General features: G+C 46.3%; 1 protein-coding gene and 1 pseudogene across 2 annotated transcripts; both read right to left on the bottom strand.

Moving 5' to 3' along the window:
* Positions 1-508: 508 nt before the first annotated feature.
* Positions 509-1,627, bottom strand: LOC311329146 (electron transfer flavoprotein regulatory factor 1-like; the record flags this gene model as incomplete). The annotated part of the gene is made up of 2 exons (XM_084463022.1): positions 509-1,036; positions 1,583-1,627. The coding sequence occupies 2 exons, from the start codon at positions 1,625-1,627 to the stop codon at positions 824-826; spliced, it is 258 nt and encodes an 85-aa protein (XP_084319148.1). The 3' UTR covers positions 509-823.
* Positions 1,628-5,879: 4,252 nt separating this feature from the next.
* On the bottom strand, positions 5,880-12,783 carry LOC311329124 (cyclin-J-like; annotated as a pseudogene). The gene is made up of 5 exons: positions 12,715-12,783; positions 7,118-7,343; positions 6,716-7,015; positions 6,385-6,544; positions 5,880-6,238 (listed from the first exon to the last, which is right to left on the bottom strand). The product of its transcript is annotated as a cyclin-J-like (transcript).
* Positions 12,784-21,018: the final 8,235 nt, after the last annotated feature.

A 21,018-nucleotide genomic window follows, 5' to 3' on the forward strand; every position in this document is an offset into this window, starting at 1 on the left:
ATCTGAGATCAGAGCAGGGATGGACTGACCCTAGAACAGATCTGAGATCAGAGCAAGGGATGGACTGACCCTAGAACAGATCTGAGATCAGAGCAGGGATGGGCTGACCCTAGAACAGATCAGAGATCAGAGCAGGGGTGGACTGACCCTAGAACAGATCTGAGATCAGAGCAGGGATGGACTGACCCTAGAACAGATCTGAGATCAGATCAGGGGTGGACTGACCTTAGAACAGATCCGAGATCAGTGCGGGGGTGGACTGACCCTAGAACAACACCTCTACCTCAGTGTAATGTGATCCATGTTCAGATGTTCCATGTATCACTATTATAGCTCCACTCTAAATGTTTTATTAAAGCAAATATTTTTATTTTCTTTTTCTTAACCATTTATCAAGATTTTTCTCTTCATTTCAAAAACTTCCCAGTAGGTTGATGCACAGATATTCTGGGCGTGTCAGTGGATCGGAATTGATCTCAAAGTATGAGTGGTACAACAGGGAACAGTTGACAAGACTAAAGGAGTCCATTATACAAACATTTCATATTTCTGAAAGCTTTTGTATCTTTGCATCCTTTGAGAAGCCACGTACAACTATCAGAAAAGGCACTGTATAATTGTGCCACAGGAAATGGCATGACAAGTTGTTGGGTGCACTCAGGACCTCTTCAAGGCCTTTTAGTGGCCTTCCATCTGTGGCCTTCAATCATGCGAGCTTGGCAGCTCCACCCTTAAACCCTACAGTATCTGCTCTCGTCAGACACTTTGACATTGAAAGTATGAAAGTAAGTCGTCCCTTCACAAGGCGGTGGTGTGAACTCGGTCATTCATCTGTCTCATAGTAGCGCTTCTTCATGGCGCGGTATTTCCTCAGGTAGTACAAGGCCTCTAGCTCCTTCACTACGAACTCCCCGCGGGCGATCATCTGCCTGATCTGCTCTGGGTCGGTCACATCTTTGTTCTTGAGGAAGGCAGCCCTCAGTCGATCATTGAAGTAGTCAGCACCTTTGGGATACTCACGGCCAAGGTACAGGAGCTGTTGGCGAAAAGAGGGTTGGAACAATTATGCCATAAACCACTGACGTGGGTTTCTTCTCCATGTCAACTTGTCATGCATGGCAATTTTTGGTGCATTTTCTGTCAGGCTGTAGTCAAAGTCAAGTTTATTTATATAGCACATGCTCATACGAGCAAATGTAACAGTGCTATACCAAAAAGATCATATAAAATCAGTACAAAAATAAAAAACATACATGGTAAATAAAAAATAAAGTACAATGTGAAAACAGTACATTTAAAAACAGACAATACTACCAACTTGGAACCCATTTGATGAATTTACATTCTAATTTACACTGAATTGTGCCATTTCATCCTCTGACGACCATTTTCACCCAGGGACCCCTGTCTGAATGGTGTCTGTTTTATTGTATGAGATCACTAGTAGGATGTTTTTATTGTGTGAGATCACTAGTAGGATGTTTTTATTGTGTGAGATCACTAGTAGGATGTTTTTATTGTGTGAGATCACTAGTAGGATGTAATACAAAATTGAAAAGCATAAACTAGACCATCTTCTTACCGTCTTGTAAAGCTTGACCACCTCACCCCTCAGTGGACTGGCCATGGTCCCACACACGGATGTATCTGTGTAGGAAGGGAGCAGCAGTTAGCATGCTAAGCTAACACAGTCTGGTCACCTGAAGGAGAATCTGCCTGGTTGAGCAAAGTCCACAGCAGGTGATTTTATAATATCGATCAAGCTAAAGCAACCTTGACAGATAATCCATTTTGCTGGTTGGTGAGTCAGTATCAGATTTGACTTTTTAAACGAGTCGGCCTTTTCTCCACAAAACGCCTCCTACACGTCTCTTCCCGCGTCCATCCTCAGTTTCCCAGTGACGAGGCGGAGCATCTGCTGGACCGCGCCCACGAGTTTGAGAGGCGGTGCGGAGCCTCGGGCGGCGGCAGGAGGACGCGCATCGTCACCATGGTGGTGAACAGCGAGAGGAGACTGGTCCTGGCCACCAGGTTCTTCAGGCCACTCCCTCCTCCGCAGGAGGTCTCACGAGTCACCCCTGAAGACGGACCCCTCGCTGTTTTAGTAAGGCCCGAGCACACCACTGTTTCTCTACCCTTACGGCTCACATTGTGCTAAACCCATGCTCTACAGTATATGCCAAAAAGTGGCCCAATGACACACTTAAAGGAATACTATCAAATGTTTGTTGCTCGGGCTTGTGCTTATCTGTTCTTTACCTCAGGAGAGGGTGGCAGCCTTCGTGTCGTTGATTCCTGTCCTGGCCGTCCCCTCTGACGTCGGGGACGGCGGAGACATGTGGTTCACCTCGGAGGTAAACGCACCATTCCAGAGTGCGCAGAGTTTCATCTTCTATAGTCCTCATAGTCTTTTCCCTGCTCATTTCACGCTGTTCCCTCCACCATACTGCAGCAATGCCTGGAGCTGGTGATGGCAAACAGTGTCAGTCTGGCCGTTGTGCTGTGCAACTTCTTTGACCATCTCCGCTCTAAGGCTTGGCTTGTCCTGGGGACATCTGTCGCAGAGGTAACCAAGCCAGCTGGCTTCTCTGGTCATATACAGTACTGTATTAATACAATACAGAACACCGCACGCGCAAGAACCCCTCCTTATATCTCAATGCATTTGGAAGCACACAGATCAAACAGACTTACATAGTACTGTACACTGTATAGTATGTGATTATGGAATACCTGACATGAGAAAACCCCCCTCTTGTTTCTTCAGGGGGATACCACATTTGTTCTTACCAGGGAAGGTGCTTGGTATTTCTTATGGAATCCCAGAGATGGCAAACACTACCGGTCTGATGTTCACTGCCCACTACAGTCAGTGGACTGCTTAGTCAATGGAGACAACGTAAGAACAACAGACACCTACTACTAGACCCCACCTCTCAATGAAATATTCATTTCAATATGCAGTCTGTGAGGTTTGGTAGTTTATTTGAGGTAAGTCAAAGCAGAAGAGGTAAAGTCAACAACTCTCAGTTACAAAGTCCACTGCTCCGCTTTTTTTCATGTGGACAAACCGTACAGTACAACGTATGTACTCTATATGTGCTCTCATGGAGATATACTCGACCTTCATTTACAATCCCACTTTGACAGTGACCATACTGTACATCAATACAGAGATTTTGCTGAGTCTATGCAAGTTTTAGTAACATGAGAGTTCTGATTGTGTGATGTCTTTCAGGTGTGGTTCAATTCCCAACTGACTAAAAGGACTCACATGATGAATTTTGATGTGACAGATGTTGCCACGTGGAGGCCCCTGTTCCCCAGGAGTCTGGAGTCTGAATCCTCTGTGGTATAAACCTGGTTTATGTAATGAAACACAAATAGATAAATATGGCCTGCAGCCCACATTGGCCTTACTGTGGTTATTCCTCAAATATCCGCATGAGTTATTTATGAAGATGAAGCTGCTTAAGACTAACTGTAACATTTTCAGCCACTAGAGATCAGATATCGTCCACCCAATATGGATCTGGTCAGTCAGCTACACAGAAGGTAAAGCATTAAATTGTGAGTTTAACATGTTTTTGAAAGATTTTTCAAGGTGCCCACCTACATCCATTGTATGACCAAAACGGTGGTAGAGCAATTATCAGACTTTCTCAAAAGTGCTAGTTTTGTCAACGTTTTGATCTGAACCATTGTATATGATCATAAGTAACCTTAAAACAGGGCTAAACATGCATTTTCCCTTTACTACTCCTTTAAATAATTAGGGTCCAGGCAGAGACCCTCATGTATTTGTCATTTGTCTCCTCCTCTTCCTCTACTTCTTCCTCTTCCACTGCAAAATGCCTAGCACCGACTGCGCAGCAGCAATAATTGTATATTTCTGTATTTTTATTTTATTTTTGGGGGATACTTTAAGTACTTTCTGCACACCTGTATTCTAAGACTTTTTTCTGCTTTATTGTACTGCCCCTTTTGCTGACTGTGCCTTTGTGTTGAGTTTTGTATTGTATTGCTGTGTGTATCTGTGGGTGCAATAAAACAGTTATCTATCTATCTATCTAATCTATCTCTGGAATACATGGTGTAATTTACCCCATTGTCCCAGGATGGAGCTGAAACTAAAGAACTGTATTATGGACTGGAGGAGCCCCCACCCTACACGCTGGAGCCACAGCTGTTCAACCATGCTCTCTCAGGTCCTGCCTCATCTGGAGAAGAGCCCTGCCCCCTTCTCCACCATAGAGACGGAGATAGACAAGATGCTGGACACCATGCAAGACTACAAGGTACAACTCCATTAAAGCTTGTTAACACTAAACTCTCTTGGGGCGCCCTGGTAGCTCAATGGGTTGGGGGTAGCTCAATGTGTTGGGGTGCGTACCATGTAAAGGCTAGTCCTCACTGCAGCAGCGTGGGTTCGAATCCAGCCCACGCACTTTGCTGCATGTCTTCCCCTCTCTCTCTCTCCCACCTTTCCTCTGTCCTTACACTGTCCTATCCTATTAAAGCAGAAATGCCTTAAAAATATATTTTTTAAAACAACAACAAACACTAAACCTTCTTATTCTCCAGTGGTAGATGCTAGATTTGATTAACCCTGATAGGGCATCCTTAAAAGGCAGCCCGGATTCTAATCTCACAAACTCAAAATGGTAGTCATCATTGACAGGAATCTTCAAACTGTCCTCCTTGTCAGGTGACCGGCTTCCCTATCCATCTGGCCTACCGGGACATGGACTCAGTGATCAAGACTGTGTACAACACACGGATCCACAGCACCGAAATCCCTGGGACCGAGTTTGCACTGGGCATCTACATCCACCCATATGCCAACCACATCCTGTCTGTTTGGATCTTCCTCGCTACGTTGGTCAAACACCAGCACGGAGTCTTCTATGCTGGGGACTACTGAAACACACCACTATGTAATCTGATTTTAGCTGAAGTGCAACTGCATCTCTCTCACATCATCCACTGATTGAAGAGAATGAGAAGGGCCGAGCGTTTGAGCCCTGCGCAGCCTTTCAAAACCATTGATTTAAACAGTTCTTCCCTAGGGATATTTTCAATACAGTATGTGAGCTATAGACAATTGGCTGACAGTATCGGTGTGTAAGCAATGTTAATTTGTAAAAGAAATAAAGTGCAGCAGAAGTATGACTGACAAGTTGGATTTTAATTAAAAGTACAATCTTAGAAGTGCACAGCACTCACTGCCATTCTGCATGCTTAGAAACGGTAACATGACATTGGTTCTGCAAAATAATGTTCAAAATATCAAACTAGAACGCAAAATGAACATTGCAAATAACACTGCTCAAGACCAAAAGAACTGGCAACACTTCAATGTTGAGAGGTCCATTACTGCAGATGTGCATCGTTTAATCACCGTATCCCACCACAAGCTGAAATAAATTCCTCCTACAAGATTCCCATTGGTACTCAAATCACAGGAACATGATAGGGGTTTAATATACATTCAACACTTCAGAGGTAGCATCAATAAATATATCTGCTTTTGGTCTATTGTACTATTAAATAACAGTGTTAATAACAGTACTAACCGCAGGGTTAGTGGTGATCAATCTACCCTATATACAAAAGACACTTCGTAATAATAACTCAAGTTATCTTGGTTTAAAAAAGAAGGAGAAATAATACCTGAAGCAGCTCAGAAACAGAATGGTTTAGCAGAGTAATCCTATTGCATATTGTGCATCTCACACCTCATCTTAGCCGAATGGTGCTGAACTCTGTCTCATGTAAAATTAAAAACATGCATCTGCCTCTTCTTACATGATCCTGCCAATATAGAGAGACCTCACATAATGTCTCCCTTCCTCTTCTTCCCCAAACTGTCAAGTCTCTTATTCCGGAGACTGTATTTCGGTCTCACAGTAGCAGCAGTAGCACATATCGACTTGGTAGGCCTTGTTAGGAATGTTAACTTTGGCGTCCAAACCAGCAGAGATGGTCCGAGGACAGTGGGGCGTTAGGACCCTGCAGGCCGGCTGAGTGGTTGAGGTAGGAGGCGGGCCCATTGCCGGGGTTGGGAGCCGGTGTGAGGGCCTGCTGGGGATACTGGAGACTGGGCCGGTGGACGTACTAAGCCACTGTGACCGTCGTCTGACCGGAACCGTGGTGTGCCGCCTGACCGGGCTGCTGCTGCTGGCTGGATGGCGGGCACTTCTGCTTGTTGGTCTCCTTCACATCATTGTCGTGGGCACTAAAATGACAACGCAAAACACAGTTAACTCTAGTTAAAAAGTTGTTACCGACTGCTTTCACTTTGCTGAAACTCTTATTCACACAGTAGAACGGCTGTAGTTAAGACTTGGTATGTGGATAAAACCCTACTGAAGAGGCACTCACATGAGCAGCTTCCCCACACAGGGGAAAAGACTCCCCCAGTTGTACGCGGTGAGACGCTGCAGCCGCTGGGGCCACGGGGGGGAAAGATGGAGGATGACGCGGGAGGCGGCTACGCACCCGGCAGCTACCAGCGACGGGGCAAAGCGCAGGAACGCGTGATCTGGAAACACAGCTGTACCGATCACCGCCAGCCGCCACAGACATCCATGTTGTGTCTTTTACAGTTGCCTTTTAAGTTCAAGCCATAGGTTTTGTCCTAAGACCATGCTTGTCCCAATCCTATCCTAAAACAACAACATTGAAGTATCGATTGATCACATGACATGCTTGCCTTGTAAGGAGACCTCCAGAAAGTAGTCAGTGTACTTGGCCATGTACAACACAGTCTTGTCCAGGCAGGCCATGGGCAAGCCGTGATGGAGGTCCCCCTCGTGGACAGCGATGGACAGGTAGTACTCAATGAAGTGCGCAGCTGTGGGCAGGTAGAGGTTCCACTGGACGGTCTCCAGCAAGAGCAGCTCCATGTGCAGCAGGCCCTCCTTGGTCAGCACCAGGTTCATGGAGGTCATGCAGCCCAGGCTGTTCAGTGAATCCAGCTTGGGCACGCGGTTCTGTCTCTCCTCAAATTTGCCTGCAGAGTCGGGAGAGCCGCATCAGACTAAATACAGGCATCTGTGATGTTGAACACAGCAAAACCTGCACTCCATACAAGAGACTGGCAAAACAAACGTACTCGCCAGAAGCAGGCATGAGAGGGCCACCATGTGAAGTCGTTTCACTATGTCATAGCGATCCATTATGTCATAGCGATCCATGAAGAGGTCCAGGAGGTAGACAGCCAGGTGCCTGGCAGCTGGACACAGCCTGAAGTGGTTGCTCACGATGGCTATGAGGTCCGCAAAGTAGCGCCTGAGGGCGAGCTGGGGGGACTGGCATTTGTATGGGGGTAACTTGAGCTCCTGAAATCAATATGGAAATGGTCAAATGCTTGCTGTTGTTTTCAATTTAAAGGATATGCAATAACTTGCCCACCACTATGTATGTAACCCATGTTAGCGGCTTGTCCTGGGCGGGATTCAAACCCACGTTCGACAAGATCTCCCGCTTGTGAGACGAACATGCTGACAGTTACGCCAATACCCTACTAACACACGCAGGTTGCGCAAACGTTCGACATACGGCCGCTATAGGTGACGATTCGTCTGCGCCGCGTGCGGAAGTTACGCGGCCATTTACGGAAACGCGAGGTCTGCCGTTTAGTAGACGCTACGTAAGAACGACACGTCATTCCGAAGTTGCGGCCGCGTGCAAAGAACGCACGTGATCACGTGGGCAGGAACCTCCGTTATAAACTCACCTGGCTGACACTAGATTAACAGGTATTTAAATGACTTGGTCTGCACGTCTTTTTCGCACGGTGCAAATACGGTGCGGCCGCGTGCAAAAAACGTGGGCAGGAACTTCCGTAATAAACTCACTTGGCTGACACTAGATTTACAGGTATTTATATGACTTGGTCTGCACGTCTTTTTCGCACGGTGCAAATATGGTCACTTACTTACTAAACCCTGACCACTGGCTATATTTAGCATTTGCAGTACCACTGGCTATATTTAGCATTTACCAGTACAAAAACGAATTAATGCTATATGGGGATATAGCAGCAAGCATTATGATACAAACCAATATAAGACTGAACAGTTTAGAACATTTTATTACACAAAGTACATGACAAATTAAAAGTATACATATTTACAAGGATGAGGTTTACGGTCTGTCACATTACACATAGCCAGAAAAGCAAAAAAAAGCATGTACAAGCTCTGGCTAGCAACCCATTATCTGACAATTGCAAAAGTTCTTAAAACAAAAATGAAACAGTGCGCATTCTGTGGCAGGCAGACCGGGAAAAGACCGTTGTATCCCACAAAAAAAAGGTTAAAATTTACAAAAACTATTTACAAAAAAGGCATCCATCCTGGCAGGCTGGAAAGGCAGGTTTAGGGAGACGGGCTGGGGGTCACCCACATCTGAATCGAGGGTCTGGGCAGAAGAGGTCATCCTCATCTGAATACTCCACAGTGGTCAGGGCTGGAGCTGCGGTCAGGGGCTGGGCTGGGGAGGTCAGCTGGGCTGGAGCAGATGCCTAAGGACATAATGAAATGGCTGTAAAAGCAAGTCGCATACGTTCATTGGAAGCGTGCCATGTCACTGGATACGAGAAAATTAACTGCCTGACATCACATACCTTTTTGCATCGAGCAGGGGCATGTTTCAGCATCTCCTGCAGCTGGGCAGACACCTCCGTCACAGTGGTGCTTGGCTTACAGGCCATAACTGCACCTTTTAACCAAAAAGGGAATGGTTTCAATGCACATGGCATGAAGCAAAGACAATGTATTATTTTGCGAAAATATGAACAATCCCTTACGTAATATGACATTGTAGAGGGTCATATTCTTCAGAGGCTTCTTCCCCCTCTTCCCATGGACGCTGTAGACACACCACACTCTGTGTATGGGAATGGCTGACAGCACCCGCCGGACCACATCTGGCAGATCTTTGCCGCCAATGGAACTCAGATATCGTGTCTGCAAAACATAAAGACAATCCTTTACTTTTACATTTCCTTAACACTTCTCTGCAAAAATAAGGAACAAAGTTCTGCCTTGAAGTTACTCACCATCTTCCTTTGATGATCCTTGTCCTTCAGCTGCTCCTCCAAGACCAGCAGCTCCTCCTCCGTTTTAGCAGGGTGCAGGTCATCCAGTACTGCTCCCCGATAGCTGTCTGCAGACTCGCCGGACAGTCTCTGCTCCAGCCTCATCATTGTCTGTGCCATCTCCCTCAGACTCTGCATGACGCTGGAGAACTGCTGACACATCATCCTCTGGAAGTCTGGATATTAAACACAGATGTGGCTATAAGTAATTGTACGGTCCCATAATGGATATTCAGCTCAAAGTATATCCCTACATGCAGCATGAAGTAGTTCACAAAATTCAGCATACCAGCATCTGCAGAGCTTGATGGCAACCCTGCTGGAGCTGTTGGTCTCACAGGCGATGGCATCAGAGAACTACCTGAAAACCAGAGGATAAAGGGATGAGCAGGAAACTATGGTGCTGGCGGCGTAGTGATTCTGGCATAAGGGGAAGAATCAACTCGACATGAGACATGTCAGACCCTGACCTGGTCTGGCCGGGGTGCTAATCGCTGATGCATGCTGCTCGTGCCTGGGCGTCTGAAGGGCTGAAGGGCCTGGGCTCACAGCGCCTTGGCTCAAAGGACCCGGGCGATGAACATCTACTGCCGAGTAGTGAGATGTGAGATGAGCGAATTAGTGAACTGAGTACATGAGTCTTCAGACAGTCCTGAGTTAACTGTAAGTGTGCAAATATGCATAGACATTTCACCAACACAAACATGCATGGATACCTGCATTGATAACTGGCAGAGCAGGCCTTCCGGCTCTGGCACCTGGCATAGCTGGTCTGGTCTGAGTTCTGCCGACCGGCTGCCTGGGCACTGGAACATATAGTAGAGGTAAATTAGCTCAGATTAGTCAACTCAAGTAGTACTCTTTTGGGACTGTTGAATGCACTTTATTATATTACCTTCGTCACTGGAGTCATAGCGTGTGTTGCGCTGTCTCTTCCTTGTGTCTTGGGAGTTAATCCATTGATGACTGCTGCTCAAACACCTTCGCCAAGGCACTGGCTACTTCATAATGCTCTGTGTGTTCCTCAGCAGAGACAGAGGTTGTCATGGCTCCTCTTGATGTGCTTGTGGAGGTAGATCTGGGAGGTATAGGAGAATGGGCACTCAGAGCAGGAGAACACCCAAGTCTTGCACAGCAATGAGAGAGACCATTAAAAAGGATTATCTCACCTGTAGTACAAGTTCAAATATAGAGTGATTATATGTCATTGTAAATGAGAGCTTACTCTCAATTGATTCACGAGGTTAAATAAAGATTGAATGAATATGTAGCTAGTGGGGGGTTACAACCACACAACTGTGGAGAGAGAATGAGACACTTGGTTCCCTCCTCTACTGGTGTTCATGGCCATGGCCACACACCTGGAATACTCCAACCCTGATTTAAAGGCATAAAAGTGGGGAACACATTCTTGAGACGGTTCCTAAAACTGGAGGGAAAAAAAACGGGAAAATGATCTTCCCTCTCCTCATCACTCACTTCTGCATGTGGCTGAGCTCTACCCTGTCAGCAGTGGCAATACATGGGATAGCGGCTCAGCACACAGGAGAACTGCACAGAGAGGAAGGAGGAGAGAGAAAACCAACAACAAAAAAGGCAAGAAGGGTTAATAACTGAGCGAATCTTGCAAGTTTGCACTACAGGGAAGCAATTGCTCAATTTCCCTGATATTGTGGCGTCACTGGCGTCAGTGATGCGTCTTATGAATCTCACATGTCTACCGCTAACTCAATATCAATATTCCCATTTGTTTATCCCGTCTATGGAAACGTATGTGCATTTGTACTTACGTGTGCCTGCCTATATTGATGATCAGGTGTTTCTCCACCTAAGGGCTGGCCAGACAGAACCATCAGAGACCATTGGGCTGAGCTGAGGAGAGAGCGACATGTTAGAGTGTATGTGTGCATATGTATATGGTGCTCTTCTGTTAATACTCATGAGGGCATTCAACTGAACAAGACTCACAGAGCCTGTGGGGCTGTCCCAGGACTGCCCCTGGCCACGCCTGTCCCCGTCTTAGCGCCTCTTCCTGCCCCGCTCACCTGCTTCTTGCTCAGTTCAAACAAGAACTGGGAGGTTGGCAACTGAGAGCATGGGAGGGGAGAGAGGGAGAGAGAGAGAGAGAGAGTGGGTGGGTGACCCTCTCGTTGGCTGACATGCACACTCCACAGGACCACGTGCCAAAAGCCAAGATGGCTGCTATAACAAATCCTGCTAGCTAGCCTAGCTCCGTTGTTGGGGCTTCTAGTATTCTGTTAACGTTAAAATCGGAAAAATGAATGCCTAAAAACAAACACATACTAACGGTGTCGTGGGTTAATGCGAAATCAATGAGTAAGCTAATTATCGCATTTTATTCCAAGCGATGAAACAGTACGAACGTGCAGGAGCTCGCGCGAGCCCGTAATTAGGAAACAATGGCCCACGACAACACTTCATAAAAGTTATAGTGTACACAACTGAAATATTCTCAAGTTGCCAAGCCAACATTATAATTTAAGCTACAATTACACAAAAGCTAGTTATAACAATAATTGCGAGAGTAATTTTACGTAGGCTACTTAGCTAGCCATGTACAGAAAAAGGCTAATCACGTTAGCTGGCTAGCTAGTTAGCTAACATTGGAAAGAGAGCATCTCCATATAGATAATCATTACAAAAGGGTAGCTTGCACATAACGTTGGTGTTTTATCTGGGACGATACCAAAATACATAGTATGTATGTATACATTGAAATTGAGATACTTACAGGATCTGTGTTGTCACGGGGACAAAGACAGCGTGTTGGTCTTTCTCAATCGTTTGTTTCAAACGAACCGGAAGTTTACCCGTCCTCGTTCTTCTTCTTCTTCGCTGGGTTTAGTGGCGGATCGCAAACAACTTTAATGTGCATACCGCCACCTACTGGCACAGAGTGTGTAACTTGTTTGTCTAGTTCTTCAATTGAGATACTTACAGGATCTGTGTTGTCGAAGAAAGTAGCCCAATGCCTTGCATTCTACGTCCACTGCTCAGCGTTCATTGCTCACATTTAGGTTGCAAAATTAGGAGTTTATTCATAGGCATATTTTTTATCATTATTTTTATTAGGCCTAGACTGCAAATCTTTAGTGTTAATATTAACTGTAAATGAGAAATTACACACAAAACAGACATGCAGGATTTCTCCTCATTATTACAATTCTGTAACTGTATGACTTCAAAATTTATTTTAAAACCTAAGTAATTTACAAATGTTCTGACCCACTGTGACACATTTCCAATAAAGTCAGATTGGGACTGTGATCTAACCACATTGTCACGTTATTTAATTACATCGTAGTTACGGATTTAAGCAGCAGTGGCGGCTACGTTCCCTTACAGTGTCCTTGAGGACGGCTATTTTGGTTATTTTGCGACTGAAAAGGCAAGTGTCAGCTAGGTGTCAGCTAGGTCCGCTGCTGGTGACGTCGCAAAGTTACCACAATTACACCAATGTGTCCCGTCAGTTTTACGTACTGTGTTAGTAGGGTAGGGACGTCCATATTGGCTGGCCTGTCAGCGCTCCTTGGGGAGTGAGTTTCACCAGCTACTCCACGTTTCATTCGGTTACACATACTACTCACTTTGCGGCGCAGAGCCTCGTATATGTCTCCAGCAAGTTGTCCTTTCCACCATTGGCCCTCAAGCTCCATTTAATTGTACGAGTCAGAATCCCTTGAGAGACAACAGACGTGTGAACGACCTACAGCAATCTAGAAGTTTGGGATGTTTAGTTACAAGTTTGATATTCTGTACACTAGGGCTGCTCGATTAATCGGATTTAAATCTAGATTACGATTTGGCTTGTCAACGATCATTAAAACAAAATAATCGCCATAAAACGATTTAGCGCAGATCAAGCGCACCCTACACTGCAGAGCTATTGTGGTTGCCCCCCCCCCCCCCCCCCCCCCCCAAAGCCCCAAAACAAACACTTCAAAGCGAGACGAGTTGTAAAGCGATGCGCACGCTCTCGAACAAAACACGACGAGAAGAATGGCAGAAAGAGAGCCGCTGGTGGACAAGAGAGGTAAAACGACATCAGTGGTGTGGAAACACTATGGGTTCAGGGAGATAGATTTGGACCAAGTTGAAACGGTGTGCAAGATTTGCTACACAGTCGTAGCTGCCCCTCAAAGCAACACGACAAATCTTTTTAATCACCTGAAGTCGTCTCACAAAGTGGTCTATGACCAAGCAATAAAGGAGCAAAAGAAGAAAGCCCTCTCGTCTCCTCCTGCTGCCCCTGCAAAACAGTCATCTATTCAGGACACCCTTTATAACGCGACCACATATTCCACCAGCTCCCTTAGACATACAGAAATAACGCAGGCCATCACATTCTTTATCGGTAAAGACCAGTGCCCAATAAACACCGTCAACAACCCCGGATTCAAGAAAATGGTGAATACTTTGGACAAGCGTTATGCCTTGCCATCTCGTCACCATTTCAGTAGAGTTGCACTGCATGCTCTGTATAAAGAGTGCCGTGAGGGCGTTGAAAATGATGTGGCTACAGCCGAATATTTTGCCACTACAACGGACCTCTGGTCAAGCCGCACCATGGAGCCGTAGGCTACATTAGCCTCACAGTACATTTCATTGACGCGGATTTCAACATGAAGACGAAATGTCTCCAGACAGCGTTTTTCCCAGAAGACCACACCGGGCAAAACATTGCTGATGGCCTGAAACATGCGATGGCTACATGGAACCTGGAGGAGAAGAAACTCATCTGTATGACTACAGACAATGCCTCAAACATCACACTGGCTGCTCAACTCAATGGCTGGATGAGGCTCCAGTGCTTCGGGCATAGACTGCACTTGGCCATAGGTGAGTAGGCTACTTCACCCTGATTGTGTGGCATTATGTGATAATTTGTGGATATATTTAAGTTTTATTAATATCCATACAAATATATTTAATCAGAGCTACTCTATCACTCATTCTCTCTCACAGTCTCTCTCTCTCTCTCTCTCTCACACACACACACACACACACACACAAATGATAATCATATGCATTATAAATATAAATATTTAATCCGAGCTACTCTGTCACTCATTCTCTCTCACAGTTGTAGAATCACTTAGACAGGTGATAGTGAGACACACGGAACGCCATGAGTATGATTCAATCAACTGCTTTATTCCCAGCCCAAACCTATCTTATATAGACGTAGAGCTCCCCCTAGTGGTGCCTACTATTAACTACCACAACATCCCCCTTTCTCACAGGACGCTTTTTGGTAAAGGAACATTAACATGCTATCTGGGATATCTTGGATATAAAACAATGCTGGAACTTGTATAAAACAAAAATAATATAATGTAGGTCTATACTGTACAACCCAACATCAAACATTTCACTTATTTTTTTCTTCCAACAAATAATCACAACAGCAACAATCAAATAATGCTCTCCTCCATCTTTGTCTCTTGGGGGGGGGGTGGGGGTAGACTGCCCCAGTCCCTCCACTGAATGAGGGGGTTATTCTGCCCCTTTAACCACTCAGTGTCTCATCAATCAGTCACAAAGTCCTGCAGGTGTCTTGGAGGACCACGCTGTCTGACCGGATACCTCCGGACGGGCTCTGTCTGTGGACGGGGTGGGGTCCCACGAGAGGTGGGTGAGGAGTCCGGGGAAGCATCTCTGGCTGACGTCATTGCCGCCCGCAAGTTGTCAGAATGGTCAGTAGATGGCTCAGGCGCTGGTGTCGCCACTAGGTGACTTCTGTTCCTCCGTACGGTCCCTCTAGGTGTGTCAAGCAGGTAGGATCTGGGTGTCCCCGTTTCCTGAAGTACTGTTACTTTTTCTTTAGTGTCCTTCACCCACACATGTTCGCCTGGTTCAAGGTGGGGTAGGTCGCGTGCTCTGTGACGTCTGTTAAAGTTCCTCCATTGGTTCTGTCTGCTTGTTTGTTCTCTTCCCTTTAGTTCCTGAAGATCAGGCCAGCTGGGATATAGCTGTGCCGGGACGACTGGGACGGGTGTGCGGACCTTCCGACCCATGAGAAGTTCTGCAGGGCTGTATCCATTTGCTAACGGGGTTGCGCGGTAGGCCATTAAGGCCAGGTATGGGTCTCCAGCTTTCCTGAGAAGGCCTTTCGCTGTCCTAACAGCTCGTTCCACTTCTCCATTGCTCTGGGGAAAGAGCGGGCTCGAGGTGACATGGCTGAAATTCCAGTCAGAGGCAAACTCTCTGAAGCACTCTGAGGAAAACTGCGGGCCGTTGTCCGTCCGGACTGTATCAGCTATGCCGTGGCGTGCAAAGATAGACTTAATGTGCTCTATCACTGCCTCAGAGGTTGTAGACGTAAGCTTAAATCAAAAAATCGTGAGAAGTAGTCCACTACAATCAAGTACTGTTTGTCGTTAAACTGAAAAAGGTCCATCCCTACCTTACACCAGGGTCTATCAGGGAATTCAGAGGGCAGTAGTGTTTCTTTTGAGTTCACTCTCTCTCTTGCACACACCTCACACTTCTCAACCATTTTCTCCAGTTGTGAGCTAAGGCCCGGCCACCATACGGACTGTTTTGCTCTTTCTCTACACTTAGTGGTGCCAAGGTGTCCCTCGTGCAACTTGGCCAATATATCCTCTCGGAGTGACTGTGGTATCATGATTCTGCTGCCTTTCATGAGGAGGCCATTTTGTACGGTAAGTTCTCCAGCAAACACCAGATAAGGCTGGAATGCCCTGCCTATGCTAAACTTATCAGGCCACCCCTCTGCACAGAACTTCTTTAGCTGGATGAGGATTTCATCCTTGTCCTGGTGTGTTTGTATTTCTTTAAGTCTTTTCTCAGTGGCGGGCAGATTGGACATTACAGCATCCACGTACAGGTTTGTCTCTTCCTCCAATCTTCTGTCCCCTGTTCCCTCCACAGGGGCCCGTGACAACGTGTCCGCCGAGGCTATGTTTTTGCCTGCTACGTGGGAGATAGTGTAGCTTTATCTCATCAACCTCATACGCAGCCGTTGGATACGAGGAGGCAGCTCGTCCAGGTTCTTGGAGCCCAGCAGCGGGACGAGGGGTTTGTGATCAGTTTCGATGTGGAATGTGATGCCGATAAGGAATTCTGAAAATCGCTCACATGCCCATGTGGTAGCGAGAGCCTCTTTTTCGACTTGAGCATATCTCTGCTCTGTACTGCTCAGTGCTCTGGAAGCATATGCCACAGGTTTCACCTGACCGTCTTCCTGTTTCTGCAGAAGCACCGCCCCCAGTCCGTATGATGAAGCGTCTGCAGACACGGTGGTTTCTCTTTTTGGGTCGTACAATGCAAGTCCAGGTGGTGTACTCAACTCTTTCTTTATCTCCTCAAATGCTTGCTGTTGTGCACTGCCCCATGTCCACATGTTGGTTTTCCGAAGTAGGTCTCTGAGTGGTCTGGTGCGGTCTGACAGGTGTGGCATGAACTTCCCAAGGTGGTTCACCATACCTAGGAAACGTCTCACTCCACCGACATTTTGTGGCACCTGCATTTCAGACACGGCTGTCACCTTATCTGGGTCGGCGCTGACTCCTGAGCCCTCCACGATCTGCCCGAGGAACTTGATTTTCTTTTTGGAGAACTCACACTTCTCGTTAAGTGTGACTCCAGCCCCCTGCAGCCTGCTCAGCGCTGCCCTCAGGCGGTGGTCATGCTCCTCCTGTGTTTTCCCAAACACCAGTACATCATCCATTAGACAGAGCACTCCATCCAGACCTTCCAGGATCTGAGACATCCGCCTCTGAAAGTGCTCTGGCGCCGACGAGATACCAAAACAAAGGCGATTGTAGCAGTATCTACCAAAGGGTGTTATGAATGTGGTGAGCAGGGCAGACTTTTCTGAGAGTGGTATTTGCCAGAAACTTGAGTTTGCATCCAGTTTGGAGAACACTTGGGCTCCCTCCAGCTGACCTAGAGTGTGTTCTACAGAAGGGAGAATGTGCCTTTCTCTCTTAACGGCATCGTTGAGCTTTGTCAGGTCTGAACAGATTCTCACTGTCCCATTTGGCTTTGGTACCACCACCATGCCCGCGCACCAATCTGTAGGCTGCTCTACTCTTGAAATCACCCCCAGTGACTCCATCCTGGACAGCTCCTGTTTCACTTTGGGCAGGAGGGGGAGAGATATGCGCCTTGTAGTGGAAAGGGAGAATGGTTCTGCATCTGCAGACAATACAATTTCATATTCCGCTTCTAGTTTTCCTAGCCCCTGAAATAGTTTGGGGAACTGTCCTTTTACAGCCTCTGTGCTGTCTAGACTGAGTGAGTCCACCCTAGCGACTAAGCTTAGTGCTTTTATGGCTGGGCGTCCCAGTAGAGGGAGTCTGAGGCCCGTTACTACGTATACATCTTGAGTAGTGTGTGTACTGCCTTTTCTGAGAGTGGTTGAGAATTTCCCCTCTACAGGTAACTGTGTCTGTCCTGGCCCTAGCAGGATCTTCCTTGTTTTCTCTAGCCTGCTAAACTGCCCTGTGCGGTACAGACTGGCTGGGATTACTGTCACATCAGCTCCTGTGTCGATTTTGAATTCTGTCTCTGTATCTGCTATTTTCAGTTTTATCAGCCATGGAGCATCAGAATCGTTTGCATTAACTGAGCCCAGGAATGCAACATCCTCTCCACTGTCACTGTCTGCTGTGTTTATTTCACCCATTGTGATTGATCGACAGACTTTAGCAAAATGTCCCTTCTTCTTGCAGGAGTTACAGGTTGCGTCCCGCGCTGGGCATTGTTGCACACTATGTGCTTCCCTCCCACATCTTTTGCATTGTGCATGCTCCCTGAATCTCTGTGCTGGCGCCCTTGCTCCTTGCTGTCTATATTTCCCGCTTGTTTTCCCACGCGCGCTGAAAGCATCCACTTCTGCGCTCACTTCTGTTTTGAAGTTATTCTTTAACATGTCTTGCTGCTTTTTGACTTGCTCGCTCTGGCGAACTTTAGTGACCGCTCTTTCTAACGTTAAGTCTGGATCCATTTGCAGCTGCTCAGATAGCTTTTTATCCCTTATCCCCACTACTAGCCTATCCCAGACCATTTCACTGTGTAATTCTCCATAACCACAATGTTCTGCAAGGCAATGAAGTGCCGTGATAAAGCCCTCCGCTGCCTCACCTATTTCCTGATGTCGTTGATTAAACTTCGCCCGCTCAAATATTACATTCCTCCGTACCACGAAGTGTGCATCCAGCTTGGCTTTCACTGAGCCGTAATCACACGCTTCCTCAGGTGTCAGTCGGAGGGAAGTTAGCACATCCTCCGCCTCGTCTCCTATTGTGTAGATGAGGGTGTTGACCTGGTTTTCTTCGGACTGTAGCTCCAAGCCTGAAGCTATCCGGAATCTTTCGAACCTTTGGATCCATTTCGGCCACTCCTCCGGTCTGCTGAAATTGAACTTCGCCGGTAGAGGCAAGCGGTCCATGATTTTCTCACACGGAGTTAGCTAGCTAGCTACTCACGTCTTGTTACCGCCACTAGTCTGCTAGCGTTAGCTTAGACCCCGAGACTTCTTCCGGTAGTTACTAAAGCAATCTACCTAATCAGTCTACCTAAGTGACCTCGCCACTTCTGACACCATGTAGAATCACTTAGACAGGTGATAGTGAGACACACGGAACGCCATGAGTATGATTCAATCAACTGCTTTATTCCCAGCCCAAACCTATTTTATATAGACGTAGAGCTCCCCCTAGTGGTGCCTACTATTAACTACCACAACAACAGTCACACACAACTAAATGATAATGATTCATATGCATTGTATATATTTCTTCTGAGCTACTCCGTCACTCATTCTGTCTCTCGCACTCGCACGCACACGCACACACACACACACACACACACACACACACAAATGATAATCATCCTGATAATAAATGTGTATATATTTTTTTTAATCTTAGAGAATGCTATGAAGGATCACAGGATTGAGCGTGCGATGAGGGTCGGCAAGAAGGTGGTCAGCACCTTCTCCTACAGTTGGAGAAAGAAGAGGGAGCTGGCAGTGGCACAGAGGAACCTGAAGCTGCCTGAACACTCGCTGAAGACTGAATGTCCAACCAGATGGGGTTCGAGGCAGGCCATGGTTTCCAGGATCCTTGAGCTGCGGGAGGCCATCGCCCAGGTCCTCTCCCAAGACCGGAAAACAAGACACCTCGTCCCCTCGTGGCAGGACATTGAAGTTTTCGAGTCCATCAACAAGACCCTGGGCCCTCTGGTTGAATTCACGATGCACTTTCTGGCGAGAAATATGTAAGTGTGTCTTTTGTGAAACCAACACTCCACCTCTTCAACAACTCACTCCTGGCAGTGCAAGAGGATGACACAGACCTCTGCAAAGACATCAAGACGAAGATACTGGGTTATCTCAATGAGAAATACGCTGATCCACCAACCCAAGAGCTGCTGGACGTGGCCACTGTCCTGGACCCGAGGTTCAAGCTAACATATGTCAGTGAAGTCAGCCGAGGGTCCATTAAAGCCAGACTGACAACTGAGATGAAGACCATCATGGTAATAATAATGATCATAATAATCAGAATCATGTTAATAATACAAAATAGAAAAATACACATTTGACAGTAAATACAATTAAGTGAATTATTGTGTTGTAAAAATGTTGCAATGTAATTCTAGCTTTGAATTTTAAAACCCCAAACCAGAGACAGATTAAACATGTTCTTTCTTCCTTTTTTTTTTTTTTTTACAATATTTGTCCCCTCCAAGGAGAAGGCCCCCCTTGAGACTGCAGTGATGGTGATGCCTGCGGATGACACAAGGGATGCTGCTGATGGTGATGCACCAAAGAAGAAGAAGAAAGGCCTGGGAAGCTTCTTCAAGGTCCCTGGCGACGGCACAGCTCCAGGACCTGCTCTGGACCAAGCCACCATAGCTTTGGAGCTAGAGTCCTACCTCCAGGCAGGGACCCTGGACACTGAGGAAGACCCACTGCAGTGGTGGAAGCAGTCGCAGCAGCTTTTCCCCAGACTCTCCATCCTGGCAAAGAAATATCTTTGCATCCCAGCCACAAGTGCCTCCTCAGAGAGGGTCTTCAGTACAGGTGGAAATATTGTCACCTGCCTGCGTGCATCTCTGAAGCCAGACCATGTAAACCGGCTGGTGTTTCTGGCTAAAAACCTTTGAGGTTGCAGGAGTCATATTGTGACATATGATGAGTCCTATGAGTATACCCCCCACAGTGATCAGCAGCAGCAGTTTAGTAGCTGTGTGTGTGTGTGTGTGAGAAAGAGAGAGAACACAAACACTACAATTAGTTTAATAATAGAGGTTTGACCTGTGAGATTAACCCCCCTTGTGTGTGTGTTAAGAGGTTGCAGGAGTCATATTGTGGGGTGAGAGAGTATAGGATGTATAATTTGATTTAAGAAAAATTAAAAACTCTTGATTAAAAAAAAAAAAAATCAATGAATAATCGTGTTCAATAATCGTGATCTCAATATCAATCAAAATAATCGTGATTATTATTTTTGCCATAATCGAGCAGCCCTACTGTACACTGTCTGATTGGCTATCTTGAATTATAGGCATTAATAAACTATGGTAACTAACATCATTTGTGACGATGTTACCCTTATCTTACTCATAATGTGAGCTAAGAAACTCCAATCGAGTGATGGCTGGCTGGATCATATTGGGTGTCAGAGAACCCCAAGACGAGATTTAACTTCGCATCCAAATCAAAAGTTAAGAAACAAAACAACTTTAGACTTACCCACTTGGCACATAAATGCGTAGGGAGACAATTCCTTGAAGAAATGGTTTTACAAAAGAGAGCTTGATGTCAAACTCACATTAAAGATCCATTGTTTAGGTTATGAGACACGAGGACACGAAAGTCCGTCCTGCAACAAAGTCGGCCTGAACTCCACCGCCAA

Source organism: Borostomias antarcticus, assembly GCF_949987555.1.
Source record: "Borostomias antarcticus genome assembly, contig: scaffold_60, whole genome shotgun sequence".
Classification (NCBI taxonomy): Eukaryota; Metazoa; Chordata; class Actinopteri; order Stomiiformes; family Stomiidae; genus Borostomias; species Borostomias antarcticus.